Source organism: Formica exsecta, unplaced genomic scaffold (assembly GCF_003651465.1).
Source record: "Formica exsecta isolate Colony F162 unplaced genomic scaffold, ASM365146v1 scaffold149, whole genome shotgun sequence".
Taxonomy (NCBI): Eukaryota; Metazoa; Arthropoda; class Insecta; order Hymenoptera; family Formicidae; genus Formica; species Formica exsecta.
In genome coordinates this window covers 1,286,266-1,302,233 of record NW_021848818.1, presented here as the reverse complement: position 1 = coordinate 1,302,233, position 15,968 = coordinate 1,286,266, and the positions used below count along the sequence as shown (strand labels likewise).

Genomic DNA, 15,968 nt, shown 5'->3' with positions numbered 1-15,968 from the left:
ACCTTAAAGGCCTCGCACGTAGAAAGGTCCTTAAAGGTCCTAAAGAAGTAGCCCATTCTGGAGGTGTGCCGATCGGGTACCGGCATTTAATCGTAACGAATCGCCCTCAGGGCCCGTAGGGGAGTGTGTAATCGACATCCGGTTCGCCTAATGTCGAACGAGTAGCGCCCTGTAATCTGCCGCTAGTGTGTGCATTGTCGTGCGCAGGCCCCTTTCTCGCTCCTGAAAAGGGCTCCATGGGACCCAAAATTCTTTTCTCGGCGATAGGGCGAGGCCGGTGCCCGGAATAGAGCTCGACCTTGCGCCCATGACTCGCGAATAATACGACCGGATTCACGAATTATTACGGGATCGAGTATCTGATGTACGTAAAAGGATCTAAACCCGCGCGAATGTTTGGTTTGTTCCTTTCATTTATATGAACAAGAAGTAGTAATATTTAGTAAAACAAAGAAGAAAAATCTTGCTCTACTTTCATCGAGCAAGTCTAACTAAAAGATCGTGATTTCTCGAAAATAAATATAAAAGCTCGAATTTAATCAAACTATCTCTGGAATTAATTGCTTTTAGAATTCTGGGTTTGTAAATCTGTTAATTACAATTTTGCACCAGATTTGTATAATTCGACGAAACTTACCGCGGAGCAGCATCTTCTTGAGAGATCTTCTGATGGTTGTACAGTTCCACCTTCGGTTCCGGAATTGGTATTGACATTCCCTAGTACCTACTTGAACACCTTTCGCAATTTCTTTCAACAGGGATGGTTCCTTACGGCAAATGTCAGCGAGTTTCCCCTTCAGCCTCCGTGTTTTCTTGCAGACGAGCATCGGATCCATGACCAGTGTGCTTCCTACGGTCCTGTAAAAATAAACGCATTGGTGAAAATATGACAATTAACATATTAATATGTCGACAATTTTATTAACTAAAAATTAACCAAAAATCTAACTTTCATAAATATATATATACAAAATATATATATACCAAAAAAAACGAAGCAACTTCAACGTGAAAATTTCCGCTCAATACTCGAGGCGAATAGATCAATAGAACGTTAAATAGAACGATATAGATCGCGCAAAGTAGCGAAGAATTCAAAGCAATGTCATTTCCTTGAGACGCGACACGCGTTAAAGAGAGAGGAGAATAATTTACGAAAGCTACAAATCCCGTCGGCATGATGTCGGCCAAGCTACCGGTTATTTAGTCGCGCGATATCTTTCGGATCGCAATGTGGAAGGAGATGATTTTGCGCTCGCGCAAAATTAAGCGGAAAAATTCTTCGACGCCGTTCGCTTATTCGTTTCTCTTAGAGCTCGGTAGAGCTTCGGTAGCTCTATAACGGGCAAGTGTTGTGTCTCGTCGCAGCCCTGATCCTCGCAATTAACCGCATGCGTTTGGATCAGAATTTATTTCTCTTTAAGCGCATAACCACCGTGTCTCATAAATCAGTCAAAGCTTCGCCATTTGCGGAGAATTTTCATTTATTTTATTATTGCCTGAGAAATTTATCATTCCCGACATATTCCTTAATACTATTAACTTTTCACATCTGTTACGTGATTAATTAAATCTTGCATTCTAACGAATTATATAATAGATCAACAAATTAGCAAGAAAAACGCTCTATTCCTGTACATTTCTTTCGATTATGACTGCTTTTCCCTCCGTGATTAGATTTAATAGACATAATTTATTATGGTAACAATGAGTGAATTATAGCAATTGTATCAATGCCATGCAATTGCGGTCGACTACGAAAGTCGTTATTATTCTCGACTTTTTTTCTTTTGCATTCCAAATATAAATCAGACATCTTCAGGCATTATCCAGCGATAATAAACTAAACTTTATTACGGCGGTTAATGATTGAACGATCGTACGAAACAGTCAGAAAAAAGTGACGAAGAAAAATAGAGCAAAATCGTGATTGTATCCTGCGAAGTCGCGCCATAGTTCTTAACTAGAAGGAAAAAAACTCGGTGACAAAGGCAAGAAAAAAGGACGATTACGCTGCGACTAGTAGATACAATACTCGAATCTGAACACGCTAACGCCATTACGATAATTAAAGCTCCAGCGTATTATACTCGTGGCGACATAAACAATCATATGAATAAAAAAGAAAGAAAAGTAAGAGAAAAGAGAAACGTTTCCGAGGGAAAGGAAAGACGATCTAGAAACGGAAAGAACGAACGAATGTGCCGAGGGTGCGAAGAGGCAGGAGACGGCCGGATGATTGCACGGAGAATACAAAAAAAAAATGAAGAATAAAGCGGAATGGACTCCGAGTGAACACACGAGTGGTGGGAACTACGAAGTTGAGGAGGACGACGACTTGGAAGCAGAGGAGTACCAGGAGAAGAGAAATAGGAAGATGAGCGAGAAAGAAGCGCGGATGAGCACGAAGGCGGAAAGGTAAAGAGAGAAACGATTACGAGCGCAGGCAGGGTTAGAGAGGGAAGGGGAGAGAATGTAGAAGAAGAAAAAGAAAGAGGACAGTCTGGGCGACCTTCGTTACGAAACGTTAATTAAGATCATTAGTTCTGCGTCGGTAGGATGCCGGGGTGCGTACATACGACGGCCTCTCGGGAATGCAACGACCTTAATGGCAATAATTCCGTTAAGGACGGTTGCTCGCGCTGCCCGACGTGCCCCTCGCTCGTCCGCTTTTCGTTCTGCACGAACGTGGAATAAGAAGCGATGGAGATAATACGACGTGGAGAGTCGTGCACGAGAGTGACATCGTCATTTGGGCGAAGAGAATTGCTACCTCTGAGAATGGCGACTATAACCGAGAAACGACGACGACGACGATGACAAGAAGACGAGACGATACGCAAACGGAAATTCACGAGAAATTCCTCGATCCCGAAGAGCAATTTCGTGAGCGAGACAAAGAGACAGGAAGAGATGTAGGCAGAAAAGAGAAAGAAGAGAAAAACAAGTCTTTCTCTCTTTCTCTCCTTGGAGCAAAATATAGCGCATGTAATGTCTCGCGGGACGATCAGACCCACTGACAGATTACAAGCCGCAGGAACTTTGACTTGTCGATATTTCGGACCCCGGTTCCGATAGAGTCTGACGGGCGACAAGCGTCGAAGCTTCTTCACTATACTATGGAGATTCTCCGAAGGAAACGGTACCTTATTATCGTAATGAAAAACATTTGCGTATATAATATATTATCCTGTAAAATCATATGAGATGTTCATATAATATTCAACAATAAATATTGATTCAACAATGATATATTAATTCTCAACGTTGCTAATATATATACCTATATCTTCCTGCCCTCGAGTGCAATTTTAATTTTTCATCACGCAATTCGAAATGATTCATTTTTCCTTAACCTTCTATCTTATACGTATTTTCCAGCTCTCTTATTGTTAGATCACGACCAGCTGTTGCGAAGTCTTCTTGGAACTAACGCGTGTACTATTTCTCGACTCGGCATCAATCTACGCGAGAATGCAACGAAACCTCTAGACGCAATATAATGAATGAGCGACATAGATATAGCTCTTCTGAGAAAAGTCGCACTATACGCTCACATGCAAGAAGTTAAACATTGTATTAAATGTGGCTTATTACGATGGTATAGAGAAGTCTTGTGATGAATTTCATGGAAGTGGGCAAAAATGAAAATGTGGATATGCTTGCTGAGAAGATGAGGTAAACATTTACGCGCAGCTTTGCACACGTGGCTTGTTCAAATAAAGTTTTAGATTTCCACGTTTTGTGCAAATTTAAAAAAATATGGTTTACATTTAATTTCTGGTCATATAATAAATAATAAATATACTGATAGACAATTTGAAGTATAACATGCTGATAAGCTAGATCTCTAAATAATCTAATAAAACGATGTTCTTATTTAAATATTCTGCTGCGCGACTATAAACTATATGCTGCCATAAATTTTATAGTCACGCTATGACGTTACCAATCGATTGCAAGCTTTCTGTCGTTTTATTAAAATTAATTATAATTATATAATAATAATATTTCTTTAATTAAATTATACATATTATCAATTAATTTTATTAAAATTAATTAAAATAAAATTTGGCATTGCTTGGCAAAAATTCATCACGGTGTGTATTTCTCTACTTTTTTATTGGCTTTATTAATTTTCGATGATAGTTTTCGTCGGAATAATGTATGCCGCGAGTAAAGACGGAGGTAACCTCTAGACGAAGGTTTATTCGACCTTTCTGACTTCAAAGATTGTTTCCTAGTGGCCGCGCGCATCTCACCCTGGTTAGTCAAATAAACGACAGGACCGCTGATTATCGATACTAAAAGACCAATCCGCAGGAGCGGATAATAAAGTTACGACGTTATAGTAAACACGTCGTGTTTGACGAGCGCCGCGAACGTTTTACACCCGCGACTATTAATATCGCCAAAGGCAAGTTAATGGAAGTTAGAATAGTCAGGAGTTACGTTGCCATTCGTCTTCCGTCTGTGCCGATTGCGATTTTGTAACTTTCTACGGACTAATATTATTCGTTTTTATTTATACCAACGCTTTATTCATTTCATTTAAAATAATCATCAGAGATATATATATATATATAATAAATAATTTAAAAGAATTAACGATAATGAAAAAGAGAGAAAAGTATATAGAATAAAGCTAAAGATTAAGTAGAAAAAGAAATTAAATCTCAAAAAATCTTATGTTATCGAAAAGATAAATAAGCTAATTTGAGTAAAAATAAAAATATCGTAAGATCCAAAAAAAAATTATTTCTTTATTTATAAATAAAATTACTAACTCTCCTTTTTCCTACATAAAATATTTAATTATAAGAAAACATATAATGACTGCGTATGAATTTTCACATCAAGCAGCGCATTTCCAACAAGCATATTGCTAACTTATCTATAGCTCTCTAGATTACAATAGAAACAAAATCTAACATGCCGAATTTAAAAACGCAACGGGCTTAACAGTCCTGTCAATCGTATGCTTGCATCTCTTTTCTTAGGAAGCAATTCTCGCAAAAATATCGCGGAATCTGCTACGCTAGACGAAAAAAGGAGGGAAGACTCGGTTTAATCGACGACAATCGAGTCAGCGAAACGCCTGAGGGGTAGGAGAAGAAGACCCGACTAGAATCGAGGAGATGGGCCCCACCTCGCGTACGCGGAGGCAAGAAAAGAACTCGAGGATGGACACGTCGCGTCGCGAACGAAAAGCGTGGAGAGGCCGGTTAGAGCGGTCGACTTATTTATTGCCTCATTAGACGCCCTCACTTTGCTCGAAGGCAGCTCCACGCTGTCTGCTCGGATAGACAGTGACGAGAGAGCAACGTTGCTGGCCTCTTTCGGTCGACCGGCCGGTTTGCAGAACGAACAGCGAATGGAGGAGAAAGAAGGAGATTGGGAGAGAAAGAGAGAAACGTCTGCCATAGATGCGGGAAAAAGAAAAGGGATCGCTTCTCTCAGCGAATGAGTACGCTAAAAGAAGCAAGGGAACAAGAGAGAACGAGAAGACAAGTTGATAGGCTCACAGGTAGATTCCTCAAATATTTTGCACAATCGTGAATAAAAATTGGGACAGAAAGAAGGAAAAAATTAAAAATTTCATGATCAAGCAGTTTATCATTATTTCTTTAATTTTGTATGATATACTTAATGCAAGAAACTGGATGCTAGAAAAATTCTATTGCGACTTTCATCACTCAGTTATTTTAATATATACATATACAATGAATTAATGAAATAGAGATTAAAAGGAAAAATTTCTGCTTCAGAGGGTATGATTATATATAAAACAAGATTTAAAATAAGAATCATTTTCTCCCGTGCAAAGAAAAAAATAGATTGGATTCTGCATCGAGGGTACATTCGGTAAAAATGTAAAAAAAAAACACATGTGAAACGTGATGCGCACAGGATAAGAGTGATTACCTCGTAGAAGTCGATAGAAAGAGAGGAGAGAAAAGGAGAGAGAGAACTTTATGAAAGACTGGGGAGCGGAAGTAGAAAGTCACAACAGCTCGTGGCTGCTAAATATGCGCGTTCGATCTAAATCATCCTCTTGTTGCTCGACGACGTGAAGCAGACAGCGGCGTCATGCCACGCAAATGACGAAAAAGAGTAGCACGACGAAACGAAGCCACTCTATCACAGAGTTTACATGTGCCAAAGTGGTTCTGGACGCGTGCTCGTTTTACGTGCCCGTTCCATCCCGTTCCCGACTTTAGTACACTTTCTTCGCGACCGCGAATAATGAAAGAATTCTCGCCGAAAAAATCGAATGACTTAGAACGATAACACATCTACGATTCTTTTAATTCTAATTCTGCAAAGTGAAAGTCGTAATATTTTAATTAAGTCACGATATTATAATTAAGCTGTTTAAATCCAGAATATAAGCCCATATTTGCAGCACAATCAAGTTTATGATAGTTATAGACGAAGAAAAGAAAAGAAATGGACAATATAGTAGCATGGGATTTATACATGGAGCGAGAACCATGAGTGGCAAAAAAAGCAAGTCGATTCAATCTGAGAATGTCCCGAACAAATTGGTGGCAAGGGTCACCGGGACCGGGTTATATTTTGGATAGTCTTTTTTGTGAATCGCGAAGAATTCGTGCTTTGCTTAAACTTGGACGTCGAATCGTGCGGCAGAAAAAAAAAAATACATAATCCCGTCACGAATTTGTGCGTCACGATATTGTGCGAATTTTTAATCAGCTTCTCCGAAGTCGAGGATTCGGAATTTATGCGCGAATTTTCACGCTCGTCGTAATAAATTATTCGTAGTATGCGTTCGCCTTAATAAAACCGATAATAGAACCTGACCGATAAAGTTCGATTAATCTGTGATAGCGCCGAGATCTTAAAATTTCGTACATAGCAGATACGTCCTGCACCCGCTACGAAACAATTTAAAATTCTTCTGGCATGTCCAAGCACACAGAGAATGATGCTTTTTTCTCTCTCTTTTACTTTCTCCTCTTCTTTCTTTAAATTTAGCATTCCACCAAAATCGATCATAGCCTATCGTACTTGCATACAATTACAGGTGCAATAACATGCATTCCAGAAATATAAATTATCTTACTCTTGGATTAATTAATTATGAATGATAAATATCAGTATTATCGACCAAAATGTAATACCAAGTATTTCTCGCGAAATTAATTGAAAAAAACTCTTCAAAGAATATTACTAATTATTAAACTTTAAATGTGACATTTTAACGTGGAATCGATATTATAATTCGCAAACAGAAAGAAGCGTAGCAAAAATATTTATATAATAATAAAAGCAATAATTTTTATCTAATATATATTTCGTTTATAGGAATACCAGAATGAAATAAATGAAAGAAAATGATGTAAACGCCAAGAGAGTTAAAATTGAAAAAAGGGTTACGTACTTGTTCACGCCCGACATAAAGTCCGCATTAACACCATACCATTGGCGCAACGAAACCATAACCAATTTTGCACTCTGTAGAGGGAACGTCCGGTAAATCATTTATAGGCACAGTAGTACACGAACACGATGGTAACAGAGAAGGACCAAGCGCGCGAGAGTTCCGGGGAGGTCAAGGCGAAGAAAGAGAGAGAAACGAGAACGAGGAAGAAAAAGGGAGACAGAGAAGTGGAGGAAGGGCAGAAATAAACAAGAGCAATAGCGCGAAAGAAGGAGAGAAAATTATTATGAGCATTGTGCGTGGTCCGCACGTGGTGCGTGCTGTTGCGTCACGCTATGCTGAATTTCGCGCAAAGAGAGGAGCCAGTGTGCGAGTATGAGGGCCAAGGGGGCGAGGGGCCCTCATTTCCCAACCGCGGACACCCGTCGTTAACCACCCCGTTTCTGATACCCGTGTCATTGCCGGTTCACTGCCGTTATTATGTCCGCCGTATTTTGACCCGGCCATGATTGACATGCACCGCGTCGTGACAAATCGAGCATTTCTTTAGAGTGCCGCTCGCCAAAAAGAAAAAAGGAAAACAAACTACGGAGAGCAAACTATGAGAACCGTCTTTTAAGCTGCTTAAATATTGTACTGTACGGAACACGTCGATGAAAAATTTTGAAAAAGATACTTAAAACAAAAGTGTGTTCAAAAAATAAAAGTTTGTTTTCTGATTAAAATAAAAACATAGATCGTTATATGATATTTTAGTATTGCAATAAATTACTCTTTATGCATCTTCTAATATATATTCATGATATAATAATAATTCATAAATTGTATTAACAATAATAATAATAAAATTAATAATAAACAAATAAGTACAATATTTATTATGATAATTATATAAATTTTTTAATACGTACGCAAACGTACGATAGATAAGATTTCAAAATAATCCGCAATTGCAAATTTAAATTGCACTTATATTCATATATAAGATCGAGATCAATCGTAAATTACAAAGTAGTGGACAGTAATTATCAGTGCTCGACGAGAGTGAGATTAAACGAAGCAAGTCGAAAACAAGGCAAGTCTGGTTTTCGCTGCATAAGATGTTTATATCGATTAAATCCGCCCGAGATATCGCGGTATTATTAAAACTTCGACAAAATCTTAATTAGAATAGCAGATTCTCACTGTTATCATCCGCGAACGTTTTACGACTCATCTTACTGCGATATACTTATGGCAAATGCCACCGTAAACTATCGGAAACGATCGTAATTACAGCTTAACCGAGCGGTCTTGTTGATTACAACAACCGCTAAAAACTGGTTAAATGATCGCTCGTATAAAATCTTTTGTGATCTAATTTCTCTATATTAAGTATTATTAACACTCAACTGCGCTACATAAATTAACCGCTATAATAAGATCTAAGTTTAGCCATAATAAAACAAATGGCGTTATATTTAATATCACCAAATATTTTTACCGAAAAATGTAATGCTCGCTAAAATCTCATTCTATATGTATCTATCAATCTCGCGTGCATAGTGCATAGTGAATTATATATACGTTTGTATTTCCGTCTCACAAGTGGTAGAGGCTGTCTCGCGGATGATCTCGCGTATTCATGACTCCGAAAGTGGGGCACTATATTTAATTCAGAAATTTTGCATCCGCGGATGCGTATCAAGCAGGATAAGCAGTTGAAAAAAAGGGATGAGTTATGCGTGTTTTCGCTTTGCCATCGCAAGACGACAACCCACTCGCTTCACTAGCACAAAGATCGAGGATTTCACGTTGCCACCCACGCGAAAAAATATTCCGAGACAGAAGAAAGATCTGCGATCTTCCTCTTGCGATTTGAATCAATCTCCACCATAGAGTGTTCCGAAACGTACTCGCTTTTTTTATATTTGTAGCAATAAATATATGAAAGTATATATTATATTCGAATTGTCTACACGGTGAGAAGTTGTATGATTAAATTGAACACATATTAAATAAAAAATATAATCGATTTAAGATATCTTGCTTGACATGTACTGAGAATCAAATTCGTACCTATCATTATAAGACCGCCTTGGCATCAACGTCATTGCTTCCGTATCGATACGATCAGTTACGTTAAAATTATACTGTGTAACTACATCGCATAATTATAGTAATCAAGAATTATTACGCGCTACCCGGACTAATAATATTCACATTATGAGCGTGTCGTAAGGTATGCCTTTCTGCGCGAAACGCATCATAAATTATTATAGAGGGCATAAAGAGTGTGTAATAAAATTGATTTTAATTTAATCCAATTTATAACAAACCCACCGTCGCTAATATTGATCTGCGTTCATGAAATCACGTGCATATTGGCAAGCGAAAAATCATTGCTTAAGAATCGCTTACGGCATACATTTATTCTATTTTAAAAAAGATAAGAGCAAACTCGCATTTTCTTCATATTAAAACAAAAAATATATTATAAATATATTTAAATGTATAATCATTTTTTCCCGAAATTTTTATATTAAAAATATAATTTTTATTACAAATTTCTTGCAAATTTCAAACAAATAAGTATCTATTCATATCATTTTATTTGTAAAAAAGGAAACTTATTTAAAAAAAGAGAGATCAAAAAGTTTAAACAAATAATTCAAGCTGTATAAAAAAAAAAGATATCAAGCGCAACACCATTGCATAACACAGGTTCTCGTCATCGACAGACTCATTCAATTACACACGTGTGATTGAATTTTTTAAATAAACAAATCCACACCTGTGCTCTCCATCGTTCGCAATCCGCAGCTCATAGCTCTACTGCCCACGACGTATCTAAAAGCGCATGCGCCCGCTCACGCACGCGGTGAATTCAGTCTTATGATTATGAATATACGGCAGGTGAGAGAACGCGCGAGAGAGAATGGTCCAGGTGAGAGCGTGGGGGAGCAGATCGAGTTGTCCAACCAGCGGGATGGTAGCCGTGGACTGCCCACCGCGGCCCATTGGCCGGGTTTGCGAGTCCGCTATCGTATTATCGCCGGGACTCGACGGGAATCGCCGTTACGATACATCGATGCGGTCCATTTATCTCGCCGCGCTCTCGAATCTACTTACGCGCCGCGAATCTGCGATCGATCTCGCGCGACTATCCGCCGCTCGATCGCATCGCGGAGACGAAGCGGCGCGTGAAAACGCGCGTATCATTAACGCGAATCGCGGGCATGATAACCGCCTCGTATGAAAATCGGAATGGTCCGTAACGTAATTGATAATCACGGTATAATCCTCTCAATTTCACGCACAATTCCATAAAAATGTAATTCAAGATCGTAGATTAGTAACGGAAAAATCGCATCAAACGAGAAACTGCGCAATCGCAAATTAGACAATTAAAAAATATGACCGTAGGCAGGAACTGTCTATGAAAATTTGTTTCGATGCACTCCATTTATATGAAAAGCCTCTATGTTAAACGTCATTCTTTTCTGAGAATACGCTGTTATATGATTCTATTATTACTATTATGATTGTGGAATCATGTTTTATATCTGCATGATTCCTCAATATTGTGATATTTCTAAAATAACTATTATGCGCTGGCAAAGAGCCAGCACCACTTCTTTCATTTTTCGAAGTAAACACAGTACGTGTACGTTTGACAGCTGATTATATAGGAAAAAGAGTACGTCATTTAATTATGCTTTGAAATTATAATCACCTCTTTCTTTATTTGATCCCTGAATAAAAAGAGATTTTGGAAAATAAAAAATAGCATTGTCTGATAGTTTCGCGATCGAGCGTATTGTTTTTCTACCCTGTATATCGATATAAAAACCGACAGTATATCGCGTTCAATATGTAACACTCCGAAGAAATGCACGAGTCGCCAAGGGATACGCGATTGAAACGAAAGCTGCGTAGGAACGTGGAACGAACTCCGTATATCTCCGGTCCTTGGTTAAGGCTCCCCGGATCTCGGAGCGAGAAAGGGAAGAAACGCAGGCAACGCGGTTGCCGGAGGACGAAAAGGGGAGGGGAGCGGGGGGAACGTAAGGGGGCTCCCGCCGACTTACAAATTATACGCGCTCAACGAGATTTACGGGTGACGCTTTGAGCGAGACCATTGTCCATCCTCGCTCACTTCTTTACCTCTTTACTCCTCCACTTGGTCGTCTTTGTCCCCTCGTGAATCGCCCATCCTCCTCCGTCTTCTCCGCGAGTCCCTTCGTTCCCAGAGGACCGCGCGAGAAGGACGGAAGGACGCGGCGTTCGCGCGAGCACATGAGAACGAGTGCCGATCGACGAAAGGGAATCCGGTTCCAATCGGATAATCGGGGCTCCGGGTCCTCGCGGGCCCTAGGAGGACTCGCGAGAAGGGCGTAATGCGCGACTCGATGACGAACGATCGTACGAGAGACTGATTTATGGACCTCGCGATATTTTCGGAGCAGGGATGGCATTCCGCAGGAATGAGGATCGCAGAGATGACGAATCTCGCCGGCTCTCGAATGGAAACATTTTCGTGAATCTCCATTATTTAAAATTTCAACATTTCTTAATCTTATATATAACTCTGATCTATCAAGATGCTCCAAATTCTTTTCATTTAATTTGAATATATTGAGATACAATGTGCAAGTATAAAAGCAATAAAATTATAGCAAAGCAACGCGTAACTCTAATCGTTTCACTTGATTGTTTTTTCACGTAAAGTAATGAAAAAATTTATACATTGCATTGACGTTAATTTATTGATTCTATTTATATTCCATTACATATATCACTGTAATATGGTATGGTCAATAGCCATGCTATTTTTAGCAATATCAATATAATAAAATAATAAAAAGATGATAATTCTGCTCACATTTATAAAACCCAGTACATAGATATAAATAATAATTCTAGTAAATTTATGAGATCTATTTATACATGCGAGATTAAATTTATGTGCCTGTCATATGCACCGCTATTACTGCTGAAACACATAAAACAATGCGATACGTATCTTCGTACGATAGTAGCCGTAGATTAACTTGCAGATAATAAACGAAGCACGCGGAAAAGAAAAGAGCAAGAAGTTTCCAGTCTAACCGTTAAATACCTGTTATCGAAACACACCAAACCGTCTCATCTTCCTAATATATTTATCAAACACACCGTGAACGACGGTTGTGCCAGAAAGCAACGAGGTGCGGACTCATAACATCGTCAGAACGCAGAAATCCGCTTTAAATCGAAAACAAATATTTAACGGATCTCGAGAGGGTCTCTCCTTCTTCGTCCCTAAGAGGTATCCTGCGAACAATCCTTACCCCGTCGTATTCGAAGAACCATTTTACTCGTATAAACAAAAAAAATCTACGATCCATTAGAATGTGTGATTAGAATTGTTTTGATAATATTTATTTAATAATCGTGTGTGTAGTAATTAATGTTTGCGGTACGTGATAGTAATTAAATAATTTTCACCTTGTTATGATGCACGCAAAGTTCACGCGCGCGCGCTGCGCTCGTTAAAAGATAGTTACGAGATGGTCCGTCTCCGGATGCTGTGTAATCCCGAGTGACACGGGCACGATAACGGTCTATCATCGTGTAAACATTTGCATAACAAAGTGTAGTACACAGTGAATGTGTCGCACTACCGAGTGATTTATTATTACTCGTCGAGATAAATTGGATTTCAGCCACGCAGCTACCGAAAGTGTCACCTGATTTCGCGCTACGCGTTCGATATTCCAGAGAATTTCATTCGTCAACCGAAACGAAATCATAAAATTATAGTTTAAGAACAAGCTAAAGTAGAGTAATTTCATAAATAGGAAAGATTTCACTTAGGATCATGCTAAGAAATAAAGAGATATTTAGAGAAGTATCTTGCACGCCGTTAGTAATAAGCGACTTGCGTTAGCACAAAATGAAGCTATAAATCTCGAGACACAGTCTGCTTATAAGAGCATGGATAACTACCAAAGGAGAATTTATAGCGCCATTACTCATCTCTTACGTGCGCGTAACGTGCGATATAATTGATAACCCAGATGACGCACCTCGAAACTGGAGCGTACTCGTTAGTTCTTCATATTCACCAAGTATTGGCATTAATGCAACTAAGTGACAAATCTCCTATGTAATCCATCGCAGTTCTTGTACAAGATTTAAGATACAATTATTGGAACATTATTGGAGCGAGAACATAACAATTAGCTAAAAAGGAAGTTATTTAAATATAATGAGAATTTCCTCACATAATTTGCTACATAACGAAGCCGTTAAAATATATGAACTAAGCTAGGTAACATATGGTACTTTGATATAGAGAATTTAACGCGAGCAAATAAATTTCGTAAGAAAGAGAAAATTGTGACGAAAATAAAGCCGTGACGTCGGCGGAATCGCGTTGAAATGTATCTGTACTCGTTATAGCAAGTTAGACGAATCTTAAATGGACTTTTTCTTTCTTAAAGAAATTATATTTCCTTCTTTTTCTTACCTAGCGCAAGCAACACGAGCTACCAGAGATACCAGATACATATAACTTATGTTTGTTTTAACCCTCGTTTTTATGGCCGTCACGTGTTACGGCGCTAAGGACATGCCGGGCTGTTACGTGTCACTCTTTATCTCACTTTTGAGAGACTTCGACGAGGGAAGTGAGAACGTTGTTATTCCTATCGTGGAGGCAACCGTCGTGACCGAGCGTTAAGATAATCAAGTTGAAAATAGTGAGAAACGTTTTCATTTACTATGCGTCAGACTCATAAAACCGAAAGGTATTGTGCAAAGATTTTGTTTTGTTCGTAAGGTGTAATATAAATTCTCGTTATGCACGCAAAGCAAAGGCTACCTGTACCTGTACGATCTTGTACAGGTACATGCCACTGTGATTCTTTTATCTTACGCTAGACATTTTGTGTCGTGACTGCTTGCACAATCTTCGATTAGACAAATAAAATTCAAAAATTTAGATGTTCACATTTAAGGCACAAATGCACAAAGTAGGGAGCAAAACAAAATAGTAAATTACTTACTTTTTTAATAAAAAAAGTAATGAAAACAAAATAATAAACCCTTTTTAGAGAAACCTTGACATATTCCGTTTGGGTGGTCCCGCGACAGGCTTTACTTAATGTAAATGAATATAATTACATGATTTTACGATATGATGAGGATATATACAGTAACCGAAGCAAAAAAAAAAAGAAAGATATATCGCAGAACGAGATGAGTCACTCACCAGAAAGAACCGGTGATAGGAGTGACGAGAAGGAGGCAGATCGCCACGAAAACGGAACGCATTTCCATCCCCTCAGCACCTGGTAGCACACTTCGGAAGATTACCAATTATGTTTCCTTTGCCCGCTCTGCTCACTGATTATCGATAAAAACCGCGAAACGAAATGCAACAGCAATGTTCACGAATTCACCGAGTCGACTGCGAAATTGATAGGACGCGAATCGTCGTGAATTCACCGTGTATGTCCTCTATTAGATTTCAGATATACCTTTGTATTCAAATATTAGCACGCGAACTGTCACCTTTACCGCGCGACTCCCTTGTCCATCCATCCAATAAAACTTGACATTGCGACGTGTGATTATTCGCTCGCAGAATATCGTAGATTCTCTTGAAATCTTCGAATCAATTTCCACGATATTTTCGCAGTTTTCCCTAAAGACTAGATTTTTTTTTCAGGACTGATGTCAATAGAATAATATTGAAAAACGATCACATCTCTTGCGGAAGATTTATTTGCCACACGCAAAGTTCTTCGTTCTTCTCGATTGTTGCGTTCTTGTCGTAGAATTATTCTCGATGTTGCGTTTCTTGACACGTCTTGCAAAGCGAAGGTACGGCTTCAAAATCACGCAACCACGACGATCGTGACGTGCGCTTGATCCTCATGATCATATCGCACTGAGGGTGTTTGAGGGCAATGCAAAGTTTGTTGTAAGAGATGCGTCTTCAAGATTGCGAAAAAGAAGCTTGCAATTCGAGAAAGATCCGGAAGAGAGAGGACCACTGACTTCCGGTCCTTTGAATCATCGGCCGCTTCTTTTTTCCCCCACCCCAACCACCCTCCCTCTTCTCTCTTTCTCTTTCTCTCTCTTTGGCTCTTTCTCTTTCCCGCTAACTCCCTCTTCCTTTTTCTCTCTGTCTGTCGAAGTATTTGACGTCCTCTTCCTTCTCCTCGCTTTCTCTACTTCCGTGTCTTGCTCCGAGGGCATAAAGAGTGTGTAATAAAATTGATTTTAATTTAATCCAATTTATAACAAACCCACCGTCGCTAATATTGATCTGCGTTCATGAAATCACGTGCATATTGGCAAGCGAAAAATCATTGCTTAAGAATCGCTTACGGCATACATTTATTCTATTTTAAAAAAGATAAGAGCAAACTCGCATTTTCTTCATATTAAAACAAAAAATATATTATAAATATATTTAAATGTATAACCCCTCTCTCTCTCTCTCTCTCTCTCTCTCTCTCTCTCTCTCTCAAAAGTGCCGACTATGTAAGGCACAGACAAGGCGTAGGAAAGTTCTCTTTTCTTGCTACGT

General features: G+C 38.9%; 1 protein-coding gene across 1 annotated transcript in view; it reads right to left on the bottom strand.

Annotated features, from left to right (window-relative positions):
• LOC115246364 (protein Wnt-6-like) overlaps positions 1–15,620 on the bottom strand; it is a 36,255-nt gene extending 20,635 nt beyond the window's left edge. Inside the window, exons 1-2 of the mRNA XM_029825135.1 lie at positions 14,643–15,620; positions 638–858 (exon numbers count right to left, since the gene is read on the bottom strand). Of these exons, the coding sequence (XP_029680995.1) occupies positions 638–858; positions 14,643–14,710 (289 nt within the window). The 5' untranslated portion in view covers positions 14,711–15,620. The remainder of the gene's footprint in view (positions 1–637; positions 859–14,642) is intronic.
• Positions 15,621–15,968: the final 348 nt, after the last annotated feature.